Source organism: Onychostoma macrolepis, chromosome 02 (assembly GCF_012432095.1).
Source record: "Onychostoma macrolepis isolate SWU-2019 chromosome 02, ASM1243209v1, whole genome shotgun sequence".
Lineage (NCBI taxonomy): Eukaryota > Metazoa > Chordata > Actinopteri > Cypriniformes > Cyprinidae > Onychostoma > Onychostoma macrolepis.
Window position 1 is genome coordinate 6,218,854 of NC_081156.1, and position 14,524 is coordinate 6,233,377.

Genomic DNA, 14,524 nt, shown 5'->3' on the forward strand with positions numbered 1-14,524 from the left:
CCCTCATTGTTTTAGTTCATCCATTGAAATACGACCAAAATTTTCAAGCTTGAAAAAGTGAATAAACAGACCTGATCGCTTTATATGATAAACACATTTAATTTAGGCTTTTATTATGTTATTCACATACATAGAGCACATCAAATTTGGTCAACAGAAGCTCTTTCATACTTGCTTGATGCTCGAGAACAAACCTCATTGCTCCTCAAGCGTCTAGCATGCACATATTGCTTCAATGGATGGATAAAAAATGATGAGAGAATATTAAAAATATTCATTTTGACAATGAATTAAAGATTTTTCATTTTTGTGTGAGCTATCCCTTTTAGCACTATAGTGACATAACTGAATCGGGTTTTATAATAGTTATGGCAAGCTATAACTGTCCATCTGCATGTTTATCCTTTTATGCAACATACCTAATTTACATTTATTCATTTGCCAGACAGATTTTTTCCCCCAAAAGCAGCTTACAGTGCACTCAAAGTAGAGCCTACATTGGGAATTGAACCCATGACCTTTGTAACAGATGAAAATTGTTTGCACAAAATATATTTTGTGGTGTTTGTCACAAATGATTCTAGAATCATGCAGTTTGAAGGGATAGTTCACCCCAAAATGAACATTTTGTCATCATCTACTCACCCTCAAGCTGTTCCAAACCTGTCTGAGTTTCTTTCTTCTGTTGAGCACAAATGGAGATATTTTGAAGAATGTTGGTAACCAAACAGTTGACAGCAACCCATTGACTTCCAAAGTATTTTTTTTTTCTTTTCTCCATGTAATGGAAGTCAATGGCTACCTGCAACTGTTTGTTTTCCAACATTCTTCAAAATATCTTCATTAGTGCTCAACAGAAATTTTTTTAATTTTTTTGTGAAATACCCCTTTAAGGGTCCTGTGATGAGATCTCTGTTGCCTCTGTAGGCTGGGGAAGAGAACCCTGATATCTATTTGTCAGTGGTGAGTCTGAACGGCCCTTTACACACAGTGAGGATGAGGAAACCAGAAGACCCCAGAATCAGGTGAAGATCTGCCAGTGACCACACAACAACATGCTTTATCATGCTCATGTGTTGCATTGGGGAGTTTACAGTGATCCCCAAAAGTATTTGGACCTTTAAAATGTCAAACCAAGTGGCATCTAAAAAATTATATTAAAACCTTTAAAAAAAAAAAACTATTTTGGGCTGACTTTTGACAACCAATTTTTTTGCTTTCATTTTGACAATATACACTACCATTCAAATGTTTGGGGTCAGTAACATTATATTAATGTTTTTGAAAGTCTGCATTTATTTGGTAAAAATACAGTAAAAATGGTTGATTTATATTATAGTTGTTATTTATTCCTGTGATAAATAACAAAGCTGAAATTTCAGCATCAATATTCTGCAATATATTCAATATTCAGCATCAAAACATATTGATGCTGAAAATTCAGCTTTGCATCACAGGAATAAATAACAACCATAATATAAAACAACCATTTTTACTGTGTTTTTAAAGTCTTCAGTGTCACATGATCCTTCAGAAATCATTCTAGTATGCTGATTTGTTGGTCAGGAAACATTTGTTATAATTATCAATGTTGAAAACTGCTTAATATTTTTATGGAAACCATGATAGAACTGCTTAATATTTTTATGGAAACCATGATAGATTTTTCCAGGATTCATTGATGAAAAAGCGATCAAAAGAACAGCATTTATTTGAAACTAACATTATAAATGTCTTTACTGTCCCTTTTGATCAATTTAATGTGTCCATTCTGAATAAAAAAAAATTGTATTTCTTAAAAAAAATACTTACCCCAAACTTTTGAATGATATTGTATCTCTTTAACAAACTCTGTAAACAGGCTACAGTCACACTAATGGACTGCATTACTCAACAGAAGAATGGCTTAAATGGCTTTAAGAAAAGCTTATAGAGCATTTTTGAATTAAGCTAATGATCAAAATCCATTTTGTCCAAACACATTTACCCACAAAAGAAATGTACACAGACTCTAAGTGGTATTTTAACCAGCTTCCCTCGTTTGTAGGAAAGATTACTACATCACCATGGTGAAGTGGGCAACCAGCACCAAACTAGCAGTAAACTGGCTGAACCGAGCGCAGAACAACTCTATCCTGACCCTGTGTGAGGCCACCACAGGCATCTGCACAAAGGTACCTTCTGATAAACATCAGCACACACTTAATTATCACTATTGTCCATGTTTTATAATAATGCTTAAGTCATTAAGACTGTAAAATGACACAAATGAAAGTGTGAGAATTACGTCATGACCTTAAGTTTTCCAGAAAAGGCTGGAAGGGTGACAGCGCCTATTGTTGCATCCAAATGTATTAAAATGCATGTCAGTTCAATGAAAGAAAAGATTAGTCAGTGCTTCGGCTGTATATATAAAGGACTTTGTCGAATAATAGGAGACATACGGAGAAAAAACAATAATCTGTCGGTGTGTTTTCAGAAACATGAAGATGAGAGTGACAGCTGGCTTCACAGACAGGTGAGTCACGCATCACGAGTGTGTGGGATGTGTGTGTAAGAGTGCTGCTCGAACGTTCCTGAATCTCTCTGCAGAACGAAGCCCCGCTGTTCTCCAGAGACGGATACCGGTTCTTCTTCACCCGAGCCGTTCCACAGGGCGGCCGAGGGAAGTTCTTCCACATATCCATGTCCACTTCCCAGGTGAGCTGTCACTGAGAAACTACACGCTGCTTATGAAGGTGTAAAGTATAGTTCACCCAAAAATGAAAATTTTCTGTTAATTTACTCGCCCTAAGGCCATCTAAGATATAGGTGACTTTTTTTCTTCAGTCGAACAATAAAGTAGATTTTCAGCTGAAACCGTGGTCCTTGGTGATTCATATAATGCAAGCCAAAAAAAGCAAATCATCGAACACAAAATTAATACCTGTGGTTCCTGGCAATATATCGAGTTCTTACATGATCGGTCTGTGCAAGAAACGGAACATTATTTACAACATTATTGTCTGTAATCCATAGATTACGTGAACCAGACATCTCTCTGGACTGTTTGCCTGAGGCTATGGATTACATAGGTAGTAATGTTGTAAATAATGTTCAGTTTCTTGCACAGGCCGATTGTTTCTCTTCAGAAGACCTCAATATATCATCAGGAGCCGCAGGTATCAATTTTGTCTTGCCTGATGTGCTTTTTCTGATGCCGGTGCCGGTAGCCATTGACTTGTATTTTATGAATCACCAAGGACCATGTTTTCAGCAGTTTAAAAATCTTCTTTATTGTTCTACTGAAGAAAAAAGTGACCTACATCTTGAATGGCCTGAGAGTAAATGAACCGCAGATGTTCATTTTCGGGTGAACTATCCCTTTAACAGCATGTTTTTTTAGCCCAACAGCAGCACAGACACGCTACAGTCGCTGACGTCAGGAGACTGGGACGTGACAGAGATATTAGCTTACAACGAGGACACCAAACTTGTGTAAGCTTGTGTGATCAGCAGCATTCAAAAGACCCAGATGCTGGATTCTATCTATATTGTCAATAAAAACGTAAAAAAAATAAAATAAGTAAAACTAAAATAAAGCAATATGCCATTAACCGCTTGTGTAACATATTAAAATGGTTATCTGTAATAATTTGCAGATACTTTCTGAGTACAGAAGACGATGCAAGACGGCGTCACCTCTACAGGTATGACAGATGATGTGACACACACACTGATGTAATTGGGAAGCATTGCACTGATGACGTGTTGTTTTTTAGCGCCAACACCACAGGATCCTTCAACCGCCGCTGTCTTTCCTGTAATTTAAGCTGCGGATACGTCAGTGGATCATTCAGTCCAGATGCTAACTACTTCCTTCTCAACTGCAAAGGTTTAATGCTTTTTCTATTCAAATCATCTTGTCTTATGTTAAAGATTTTTTTAACAGATTTTTTTTTAATTCAAAAGAATTTTTTACCAGAATTATTTACTTTACCCATAGGGATTTTCAAAAAGTCTTTGTTGAAGAGTTACAAGCTATGAACCAAACCGGAGGCAAAAACTCTGATAACTGATAAACCTTTAAAGACAGACCTGTTGTGAGCCCCAGGGTTGTTAATCGAGTGTATGTGCTTCTGTTGAACCCATCTGTTTGCATTAATTCGGCTTATTTTTCAATTAATCATGTTTAGTAGTGAAAAACTATATTACCCAGGATGCTGTACAGAAAATTCCACCAATTAGAGAGTCACAGTGAACAGAACTTGAAGCACCGTGAATGAATCACGTCTCCCTACACACTCAAAATATTTAAATATTTGTATGTATATTAATATTTTGCAACAAACTTAAAATATATTGTTTCTGTACAACCTGATACTTTTATATTTCCCCATTGTTAATTTGATTATGTCATTTGCAATGGTTCATGGGATTGTAGTTCTTTCCCTCATCGAAATCTTTAAGTACACAGTGTTGTAACTTGGTCTTTTTGTCCGATTTTCATTTACTTTTTTGCGTCAAGTAAATGTTATTTTGAGTTTCTGCTCATAACTGGCTGGTTTGGTTCATGGCTAGTAACACTTTTTATTTAAATCCCTGTGAGAAAAATGAAAGAGAAAAAAATACTTATGGAACCAACGACGCTGAAAAAGTGGACAGGTACTAATGCACTCTATTACATGGTTTCTCTAGAATAATTGATTCTGATTGGTCAGTTGCTGCATTTTGATGCTGTTCTACATTGCTATATTGCTAGTTTCGTATCTAATATCCTTTCATACATAATAGAATAGTCCATATTTTATCTTATTGAAATGGATCATTCCACAATAATAGGCAATACGCACTATTAGACCAGAAATAAAATGGAATATAAAGACAGTGTTTCAATCATTTTGATTTTTTATTTCTAATTTGATCTTCTCTTTACGTAACCGCTCACTGCTGAGTGTTTGGCTCAGTGACTCTGGCTGATCTGAGTGTGTTAGTCATGACATCATTACCCTGCTGTGTGTTTTATCAACAATAAAGCGTGGTTGCTATGGTCACTGATCAGTTTAGCAGGGTCTGTTGAGCACAAGGAAAGGTCAGTGTTTGTGTTATTAATTAGATGAAGTCAGAGCAGAGCCTTATGCTCCCTGCAGCATGACGCTTCTCCAGACCTCAGCACAGAAAGACCATTTCTTGTCAGTTCTTGTGTAGTTGATGCGTCCCACCTGTTGTGTGGATCAAACCAAGCATTGATAGAAAAGGTCAGTTTTAGGTGCTGTATAATTTTTCCATGTTTAGTGATCCAAAAGGGGGTTTGAGTGCATTGATGAACTCCTAAAGACCCCCACAAAACCATCTTTGAACACATCTCATCTGATCAGTAATTACAGTCAGAACAATTTGTTATAATAGAATTTCCAGTACTTTAATTCAGCAAGGATGCATTAAATTGATTAAAAGTGACAGTAAAGACATCTTTGGCTTTGGTAACTTGCATGAGGCCAGACATTTAATTAACATTACAAGATGCTAGGATGCTATCCTGGCCAAAAATCACCCACTTTGGAAGAAATCATCTGAGCGATATATAAAGTGGTTACATGCCATTTAGAGATGTGTTTTACTTGAAATAGGTTATATTTCACATACATAATAACTCACACAATATGCATAGTGTAATGCACAGATACACAAGGAAGCCCAGCATGTTTTTGTGAGATGGGATGACATGAATGTATATGCTGTCAGACACTAATCTTGTGTTCTCTCTTGTGTTTTTGCGTGCAGGTCCCGGTGTGCCTCACACAGCCGTGTACAGCACCAGAGACGGAGAGTACGAGAGTGAGTCCTCAGTCTGTTACTGCATTAAACACTATCAGCAGGTACAGACACACCATCACATTCACTTTATCAGCTCTGCACCCAAGAGCTTGTTTCACTGGAAAGGTATTTCTCACCCAGAGGACACGATTGAAGACCTAGATATGTGCTCTATCAACGGTGTTCGAAGGTTAAATGTGTTTGAAGATAAACGCTACACAAAACACCTCAAATGTGAGATAAAGATTTATCGAATGGTGTCAGATGAATTGTTTGAACACCATGTCCCCAGGTTCTCTTCTGTAAGAGTGTGAGCGGAGACAATGGAGAACGGCTGTGTGTTTAGCATAATTAGCAGTGATTATCATCGGCATCTTGGGGGAAAGAGGAAGCAGGACAAAACAGACTGATCCCTTGCTTTAACTCACTCTAGGGATTCACAGCAAGTCGTGTGTTTATTTTGACGCCCATATTAAGAGATAACAGTATTTTTACACCAAGAGGTCAGGGTTTAGCTGGTTAGCATGACCCTGTTAGCCCCTGCTGGTAATTGTTGTAGCTACATCATTCTGGGGGAAAAAGTGGCCTTTTCTCAATTCAAAACTACCTGTGTATTCTGATGGGGGGAAAAAACATACAGTATCATTCATATTTAATTATATTATAGTAGATGTTTTTTTTTTTTTACCAGTGTGCTTTATTACTATGCAAAAGTAATAATGTTTGGGGTCAGACTTTTCTTGTTTTTTGAAAGAAATTAATACTGTCATGTATTAACTTGATCAAAAGTGAGAGTATAATGTTTTTACCAAAAGATTTCTTTTTTGAAAAAATATTTGCTTTTCAATTTTCTATTCAACAAAGAATCCTCAAAAACACTATCATGGTTTCCAAAAAATATTACGCAACACAACTGTTTTTAATGTTAATATTAAAATAAAACATGATAATAATTATTATTATTTTTTTTTTTTGAGCACCAAATCAGCATATCAGAATGCTTTCTGAAGGATTAGGTTATGTATGCTGAAAATTTAGCTTTGCATCACAGGAATAAATTACATTTTAAAATATATTACAATAGAAAATAGTTGTAAAACAAATTCACAATATTGCTGTTTTACTGTAAATAAATGCAGCTTTGGTGAGCATAAGAAACTTTCAAAATCATTAAAAAGATCTTACTGCCCCAAACTACGGTATATTTTATTGATTATTTCTGTATGTGTTTCACTCTGTCTCCCTCAGAGCTGCTGGATGTGGAGCTCAATGAGCAGTTGAACACCACTGTGAACAACACTCAGATGCCCAGAGTAGAGTACAGAAAGATCAACATAGATGATTACTGTGAGTATCTTACAGCAAACTCTCCGAGTCAGTTTTCACAAAGCTGATGATTTTCAAAGTACAGTAACTTTCCCATCATTTGCACAGGTCTGAACATGCAGATCCTGAAGCCAGCGGGGTTTATAGAAACGGCTCACTACCCCTTACTGCTGCTGGTGTAAGTGATTCACACACACAGAATAACTGACACATGATCCACACCAACCACACGGCAGTCAAAACACAAGAACACAGCAAAGACCGGACTAAAAACAGTAAACACCAAAGCTGTACTAACGTTTTTTGCCTATTGTGGCTACATCAGTGCTGCTGTTGCTTTGTGAAGTTGCAAAGCTGTTGGCTTGATGTAGATTTTTTTTTTTTTTTGCATTGTGACATTATTTTGCTCCATTCTGGTTCTCATTACATATATACAGTATCTTTTAAACTGAGCAGCTGAGAAAATATAAAAATCACCTGTCCAATTCCTGAATCTATCAGCATATGGGAGTCAGATTGGAGGCTAGAGGGACACATCTTAAGATCACTCATCTTAAGTCGCTGGGGTATATTTGTAGCAATAGCCAAATAGCAATAGCCAAAAATACATTGTATGGGTCAAAATTATCCATTTTTCTTTTATGCCAAAAATCATTATGATACTAAGTAATTATCATGTTCCATGAAGATATTTTGTAAATTTCCTAACGTAAATATATCAAAACTTAATTTTTGATTAGTAATATGCATTGCTAAGAATTCATTTGGACAACTTTAATGGCGATTTTCTCAATATTTAGATTTTTTGCACCCTCAGATTCCAGATTTTCAAATAGTTGTATCTCAGCCAAATATTGTCCGATCCTAACAAACCATACATCAATGGAAAGCAATGGTTATTCAGCTTTCAGATGATGTATAAAACTGACCCCTGTGGCTGGTTTTGTGGTCCAGGGTCACATTTAAAAGTTCATCTATTGCCAAAATTATGGGGGATCAGTCAAGAATAGACATTTATTGAAAATGTTCAAATCAGGAATCTCAAGTAATCAATAATCGGAATGCATAGTTCATGCATAAAAATGTCAGTCAAAACAACATACAATGATGTTCACTAACACTGAAGTTGGATTGGCGTTTATCATCTTTAGCATGTGGTGTGAAGTATTTCACTCAGTTCTCTGATCATTCCAATTCAGTTTCATAGAGTGAAGAACAACAAATTAATACTCATGTGCGTTATGTATTATGTAGTATTGCCTATGACAGACAGCATGTTGAAGCCGCTTAGGCTACCATTTTTTCCCTCTTCTTGAAAAGCTATGATGCATTCAAAACATCGGTTAGTGTGGGTTTTCCAGGTAATGCATGTACTCACTGGACCTCTGTTTGATGTAAATACTACCATGTATTGTGCATGTTATTTTTTGACAGACATCATCATAATATTCAAATCATGTGGATTTGAAAACAGATTAATCGTAAGGTAATAGTTATTTATTTCTTAGCTGGCAAGTATTCAGTGAAGTGATTGATATGTTAAGACGAGTATTCAGTGATAGTGTGTTATGTAGATTTAGTTGTAATATTCCAATCGACAGACAGCTGATCTGAAGTTTTTGACTATATAACATGCATGAGAGGCAAACTATGTTTGATTGTTGGGTAATTATAAAACATGCTGGACATGTTTGAAATGCTTTTAGCGTAATTCATTATACTTATTTTATGTTATGGCTTAAATAAATTACATGTTCCTCAGAGACTGACATGAATGGCTTGTCAAAAATATTATATTCAGTTGTTGCAAATTGATTTTTGACTGTTCACTTTTACTCAGAAAGGAGTGGCTTTGATGCATAATGTTGTTTTATTGTCTCTTATAACAAAAATCTTTTATTTAAACCCATGAAAATGCAGATCCTGTTGTAAATAATAGTGAAAATATATATTTTTTTTTCTAAGTTTATCCCTTAGCAGGTTTTGACACACAAATACAGAGCTATGTCAGGCCAGCATGATTTTCAGTGGAGGTATTTTTGCATTGCATTTTGTTTTGTAAATATGCCTAATTGTCAAGAAAAGTGCAAAGTGTCAAGTCAAGTCACAGTGCTATATACAGTATATATATATATATATATATATATATATATATATATATATATATAATTTTTGGGTACATAATTTGTGACATTCACCCAGTGGGTTTATTAGAAATCGTATAAAAACAAAATAGAAGCTTAGTTTTGATATAGTGAATTTACTGTGGTATTGTTTTGAGGCTTTTGTTTGATCAGATGTTCTGACGCGTTTGATGTACTCTGGTAGGGACAGCACCCCCGGTGGTCAGATGGTGACGGAGCAGTTTCAGATGGACTGGACCACGGTGCTGGTCAGCTCCTTCAACACCATAGTCATGCGTCTGGACGGCCGTGGCAGTGGCTTTCAGGGCACAAACCTCCTCCACCGCATCAAGAAGAAACTGGGGGAGTTTGAGGAGAGAGACCAGCTGGAAGCTCTTAGGTCAGATCATCCACACGAACGACACTAAAACTACAGCAGCATCAGTGCTCAGAGAACACTTTACTTCACGCTTGCATCTGTTCTATGATTCTCTACAGAGTGATATCACAGCAGCCATACATTGACGGCTCAAGAATTGGAGTTCATGGAAAGGTGAGTTTGCCTGGTGACTGTTGGGGAATGAGTGTAGTGATGCTACTAACTTATGCTGGGTACACACCAAAAGATTTTTAAAATCTTATAAGATCTTCAAAATGTGAGAGACCACAAACATGAGGACAAAAAATCCTAGATTTAACCTTTTTGCTCCTATAGTGTGTGGTGTGCCGCGATGTGACAAAGACAGCACACCACACACCAACAGATTTTCAACCAAGAGTCCAGACTGTGAACACATTGTTTTACAGGACACATTTTACAGGACACATTGTATAAAGTGACACTAAACACTCCTGCCGTTGCCACAAATTGACAAGCTGATCCTCCATCTCTGCTGCCAAATGCTTTTGTGCTGCACCATGACTGTGTTTATTATGCTTCCATCTTCTGTCAGCTCGCTTTCTGATTGGATATTGTTTCGTTTCACGTGATAATCTCCAGATTTTAATTTTAATTTTTAAATATTACTATTTAGGTTTAATTTATTTATATTTTATTTTAGCTACATTATCAATGAACAAAAATAGTTTTAGTTTACTATAATAACCCTGCCCGGAAAGCAATCGTTATTAAATTTTGATGAATGATTTCAAAGAAAAAAACAGCATACAGGGATGATTCATTCAATTTAAAAGCAGGAACACATAGTAAGATTTGGTTTTGATTTCATGTTCCCTTCAGGAGGTCTGTATTGTTGAATTCATATTAATTTTCTCTTGATGAAATGTGATGCATGTTTATGTCATTCACCATCATTTATGTTCCTGCAACACTAATAACCTGTTTTGTCTGCTTCAGGCATATGGAGGATACCTGGCCAGCCGACTATTACGCTCAGATGAAAATCCAAATATGTTTAAATTCAAAATCAAGTGTGGCACGGCCATCTCTCCCATCACTGATTTCGCTTTATACGGTATGTCATATCCAGTGTTTGATCACTCATGCCTGTCATTCATTCATCAGAATAAAATGATCTCATTTCAATGTTAATCATGATCTTCTGTTCCGCAGCTTCTGCGTTTTCTGAACGCTATTTAGGATCGCCGCAAGCCAGTAAGAGAGAATATGAGGTAATGTACAGCAACATGAGATGGTTGAGGGTCAGCTCAGACAAATCTGTTACCAAGCAGGATAGTAACTGATTACATGCAATCTGGATTTTGAAATCAGATCCCAAAAATGAAAGGGATACTCCACCCTTTTGTCTTTCATACTTTTCTGGGCCTCGACAGTGTTATTTACTTGGCAGTCAATGGGACAGTCACAAACCTCCCGGTTTTCATCCAAAATATCTTAAATTGTGTTCCGAAGACGAATGAAGCTTTTAATGGTTTGGAACGACATGGGGGTAAATGATTACAAAATGAACATTTTCATTTTGGGGTGGAGTAACCCTTTAAGTACTTGTACTTAGATCATATTATTTTAAAATGTTAATTTAGATTACAGTTACTTATTATGGATTACATGATTACAAATTATTCACACGATGGCATTAAATTATTTATTGACTATCCCTCATTCTTTCTTCTCTTTTCAATTGTTTTTTTCTTGTGATGCAAGGATTCCCAAACTTTTTGTCAGTCAAACCACTTTGACCTAAAATACCTACTTGAAGTCCCCCTGAGATTTAAAATTAATATTTCAGTCATTTCAACACATTTGCAAGTTCGCTGATGTCAATTAATGGTCATATATTTTATTTCTCTTGTTTTCAAAACAATAATACCATTTAAATCTATAAACAAGTTATGTCCAAAGTAATCTAAAAGTAATCCAAAAGTAGTCATTTTACCTAAAATGAGTAATCTTGATTACATTACTGAGTACAATATATAATTTGTAATCAGTAACAGACTATGATTTTTAAGTAATCTCTCCAGGACTCTCTCTTACATATGGTGTTGGCTTGTATTTCTTCAGATGGCGCGTTTAACAGACCACATGGAGCAACTGAGGGACAAAAAACTCTTGATAATTCACCCCACGGCTGATGGTAACCCTTGATTTGAACAAAGCTTCTTGTGCTTAACTTTATTTCTTAAATACATGCTTTTGTTTCATTTGATTAACTGACACTGGATTGTGTGTAACATTTCTTTCTGTTCACACAGAGAAAGTCCATTTTCAGCACACGGCCAAATTTATCACCCACCTGATAAATGAGAAAGCTAATTATACATTACAGGTAAGAGCTGATCAGCCGCTATTTAAAGCTCTCAGCTATTGACTTTTACGTTTTTGAATTATTTAACATTTTTTTAGTGGTGTTTGCTGCATCAAGAATCACTATTACTGTTACATGTACTGATCTAAAAAAAAAAAAAAAAACACTCGGAACCCCAGCAACATGTTAAAAAACACTCGGACACCCTAGCAACATGCTAAAAACACTCAGACACCCTTAACAACCAGATAATAACATGCTAAAACACTCATACACCCTAGCAACATGTTAAAAATCACTCGGACACCCTAGCAACATGCTAAAAACACTCAGACACCCTTAACAACCAGATAATAACATGCTAAAACACTCATACACCCTAGCAACATGTTAAAAATCACTCGGACACCCTAGCAACATGCTAAAACACTCAGACACCCTTAACAACCAGATAATAACATGCTAAAACACTCATACACCCTAGCAACATGTTAAAAATCACTCTGACACCCTAGCAACATGCTAAAAACACTCAGACACCCTTAACAACCAGATAATAACATGCTAAAACACTCATACACCCTAGCAACATGTTAAAAATCACTCGGACACCCTAGCAACATGCTAAAAACACTCAGACACCCTTAACAACCAGATAATAACATGCTAAAACACTCATACACCCTAGCAACATGTTAAAAATCACTCGGACACCCTAGCAACATGCAAAACACACTCAGACACCCTAAACAACGGATAGTAACATGATGAAATGCTCATACACCCTAGCAACATGTTAGACTCAGACACCCTAGCAAAATTCAAAAAACACTTGGACACCCACATAGTAACATGCTAAAACACTCAGACACCCTAGCAACATGTTAAAAATCACTCGGACACCCTAGCAACATGCAAAAAACACTTAGACACCCTAACAACCAGTTAATAACATATAAAAACATTCATACACCTTTAGCAACATGTTAAAAACACTCAGACACACTAGCAACAAGCTAGAAACACTCAGACACCCTGGCAACATGTTAAAGATCACTTGGACACCCTAGTAACATGCTAAAACACTCAGAAACCCTAGCAACATGCAAAACACACTCAGACACCTTAAACAAACGGATAGTAACATGATAAAACACTTATACACCCTAGCAACATGTTAAAAATCACTGACACCCTAGCAACATGCTAAAACACTCAGACACCCTTAACAACCAGATAATAACATGCTAAAACACTCATACACCCTAGCAACATGTTAAAAATCACTCGGACACCCTAGCAACATGCTAAAACACTCAGACACCCTTAACAACCAGATAATAACATGCTAAAACACTCATACACCCTAGCAACATGTTAAAAATCACTCGGACACCCTAGCAACATGCAAAACACACTCAGACACCCTAAACAACCGGATAGTAACATGATGAAATGCTCATACACCCTAGCAACATGTTAGACTCAGACACCCTAGCAAAATTCAAAAAACACTTGGACACCCACATAGTAACATGCTAAAACACTCAGACACCCTAGCAACATGTTAAAAATCACTCGGACACCCTAGCAACATGCAAAAAACACTTAGACACCCTAACAACCAGTTAATAACATATAAAAACATTCATACACCTTTAGCAACATGTTAAAACACTCAGACACACTAGCAACAAGCTAGAAACACTCAGACACCCTGGCAACATGTTAAAGATCACTTGGACACCCTAGTAACATGCTAAAACACTCAGAAACCCTAGCAACATGCAAAACACACTCAGACACCTTAAACAAACGGATAGTAACATGATAAAACACTTATACACCCTTAGAGACATGTTACACTCAGACAACCTAGCAACATTTTAATAATCACTCGGACACCCTAGCAACATGCTAAAACACTTAGAAACCCTAGCAAAATTCAAAACACGCTCAGACACCGCATAGTAACATGCTAAAACACTCATAAACTGTAATGAAACTGTACGTGATTAATAAATTACATTTTATTATTAAGCAAAGTGTCCTGCACATTAATCTAACTGCAAATGTAAAATATATAATTGAAAAAAATTATTAAAAACTACCTTAACACTGAAAATATAGCATTTGTACATGTCCCCAGTGTCTAACGTTACATTTTAACATGAAATATAATGTTTAAAATCCTTCAGAAATAATTTTTATTTTGCATTTTTGTGTACCTCCATATCCCATCTATTCTTTAAACACATTTATTTCAAAATAAATGTATAATATTTTGGATAAAATACACATTTTAGTCGTGTCCCCAGGTTTTCACTCAGTCCTGTTACCCTAACACATTCCCCCCATAAGACACATTTTCAATATAATATTGCAACATCTGGATCTTCTGAAGGCAATGAAATGATCGAAAGCATGTGGTCTTATTTTATTTTCTGTATATTTGATGATATTGTAACGGTGGCTTGGAGCGTCATTATAAATATACTCTCCTGTTACCTAATTATTTACTTTAAACAAGACATTACTTGTTTATTTTAA

General features: G+C 36.1%; 1 protein-coding gene across 5 annotated transcripts in view; it reads left to right on the forward strand.

The window, feature by feature from the left end:
- The window catches only part of dpp6b (dipeptidyl-peptidase 6b), a 147,239-nt gene that overhangs the window by 130,353 nt on the left and 2,362 nt on the right, over positions 1-14,524 (forward strand). For all 5 annotated transcript variants that reach the window (XM_058751837.1, XM_058751853.1, XM_058751830.1 and 2 more), the window contains 16 exons: positions 928-1,025; positions 2,048-2,174; positions 2,480-2,518; positions 2,593-2,700; positions 3,386-3,477; positions 3,642-3,689; positions 3,762-3,874; positions 5,764-5,817; positions 7,045-7,143; positions 7,231-7,300; positions 9,451-9,645; positions 9,744-9,798; positions 10,603-10,720; positions 10,819-10,877; positions 11,731-11,803; positions 11,922-11,995. In XM_058751837.1, the coding sequence (XP_058607820.1) occupies positions 928-1,025; positions 2,048-2,174; positions 2,480-2,518; positions 2,593-2,700; positions 3,386-3,477; positions 3,642-3,689; positions 3,762-3,874; positions 5,764-5,817; positions 7,045-7,143; positions 7,231-7,300; positions 9,451-9,645; positions 9,744-9,798; positions 10,603-10,720; positions 10,819-10,877; positions 11,731-11,803; positions 11,922-11,995 (1,422 nt within the window). The remainder of the gene's footprint in view (positions 1-927; positions 1,026-2,047; positions 2,175-2,479; positions 2,519-2,592; positions 2,701-3,385; positions 3,478-3,641; positions 3,690-3,761; positions 3,875-5,763; positions 5,818-7,044; positions 7,144-7,230; positions 7,301-9,450; positions 9,646-9,743; positions 9,799-10,602; positions 10,721-10,818; positions 10,878-11,730; positions 11,804-11,921; positions 11,996-14,524) is intronic.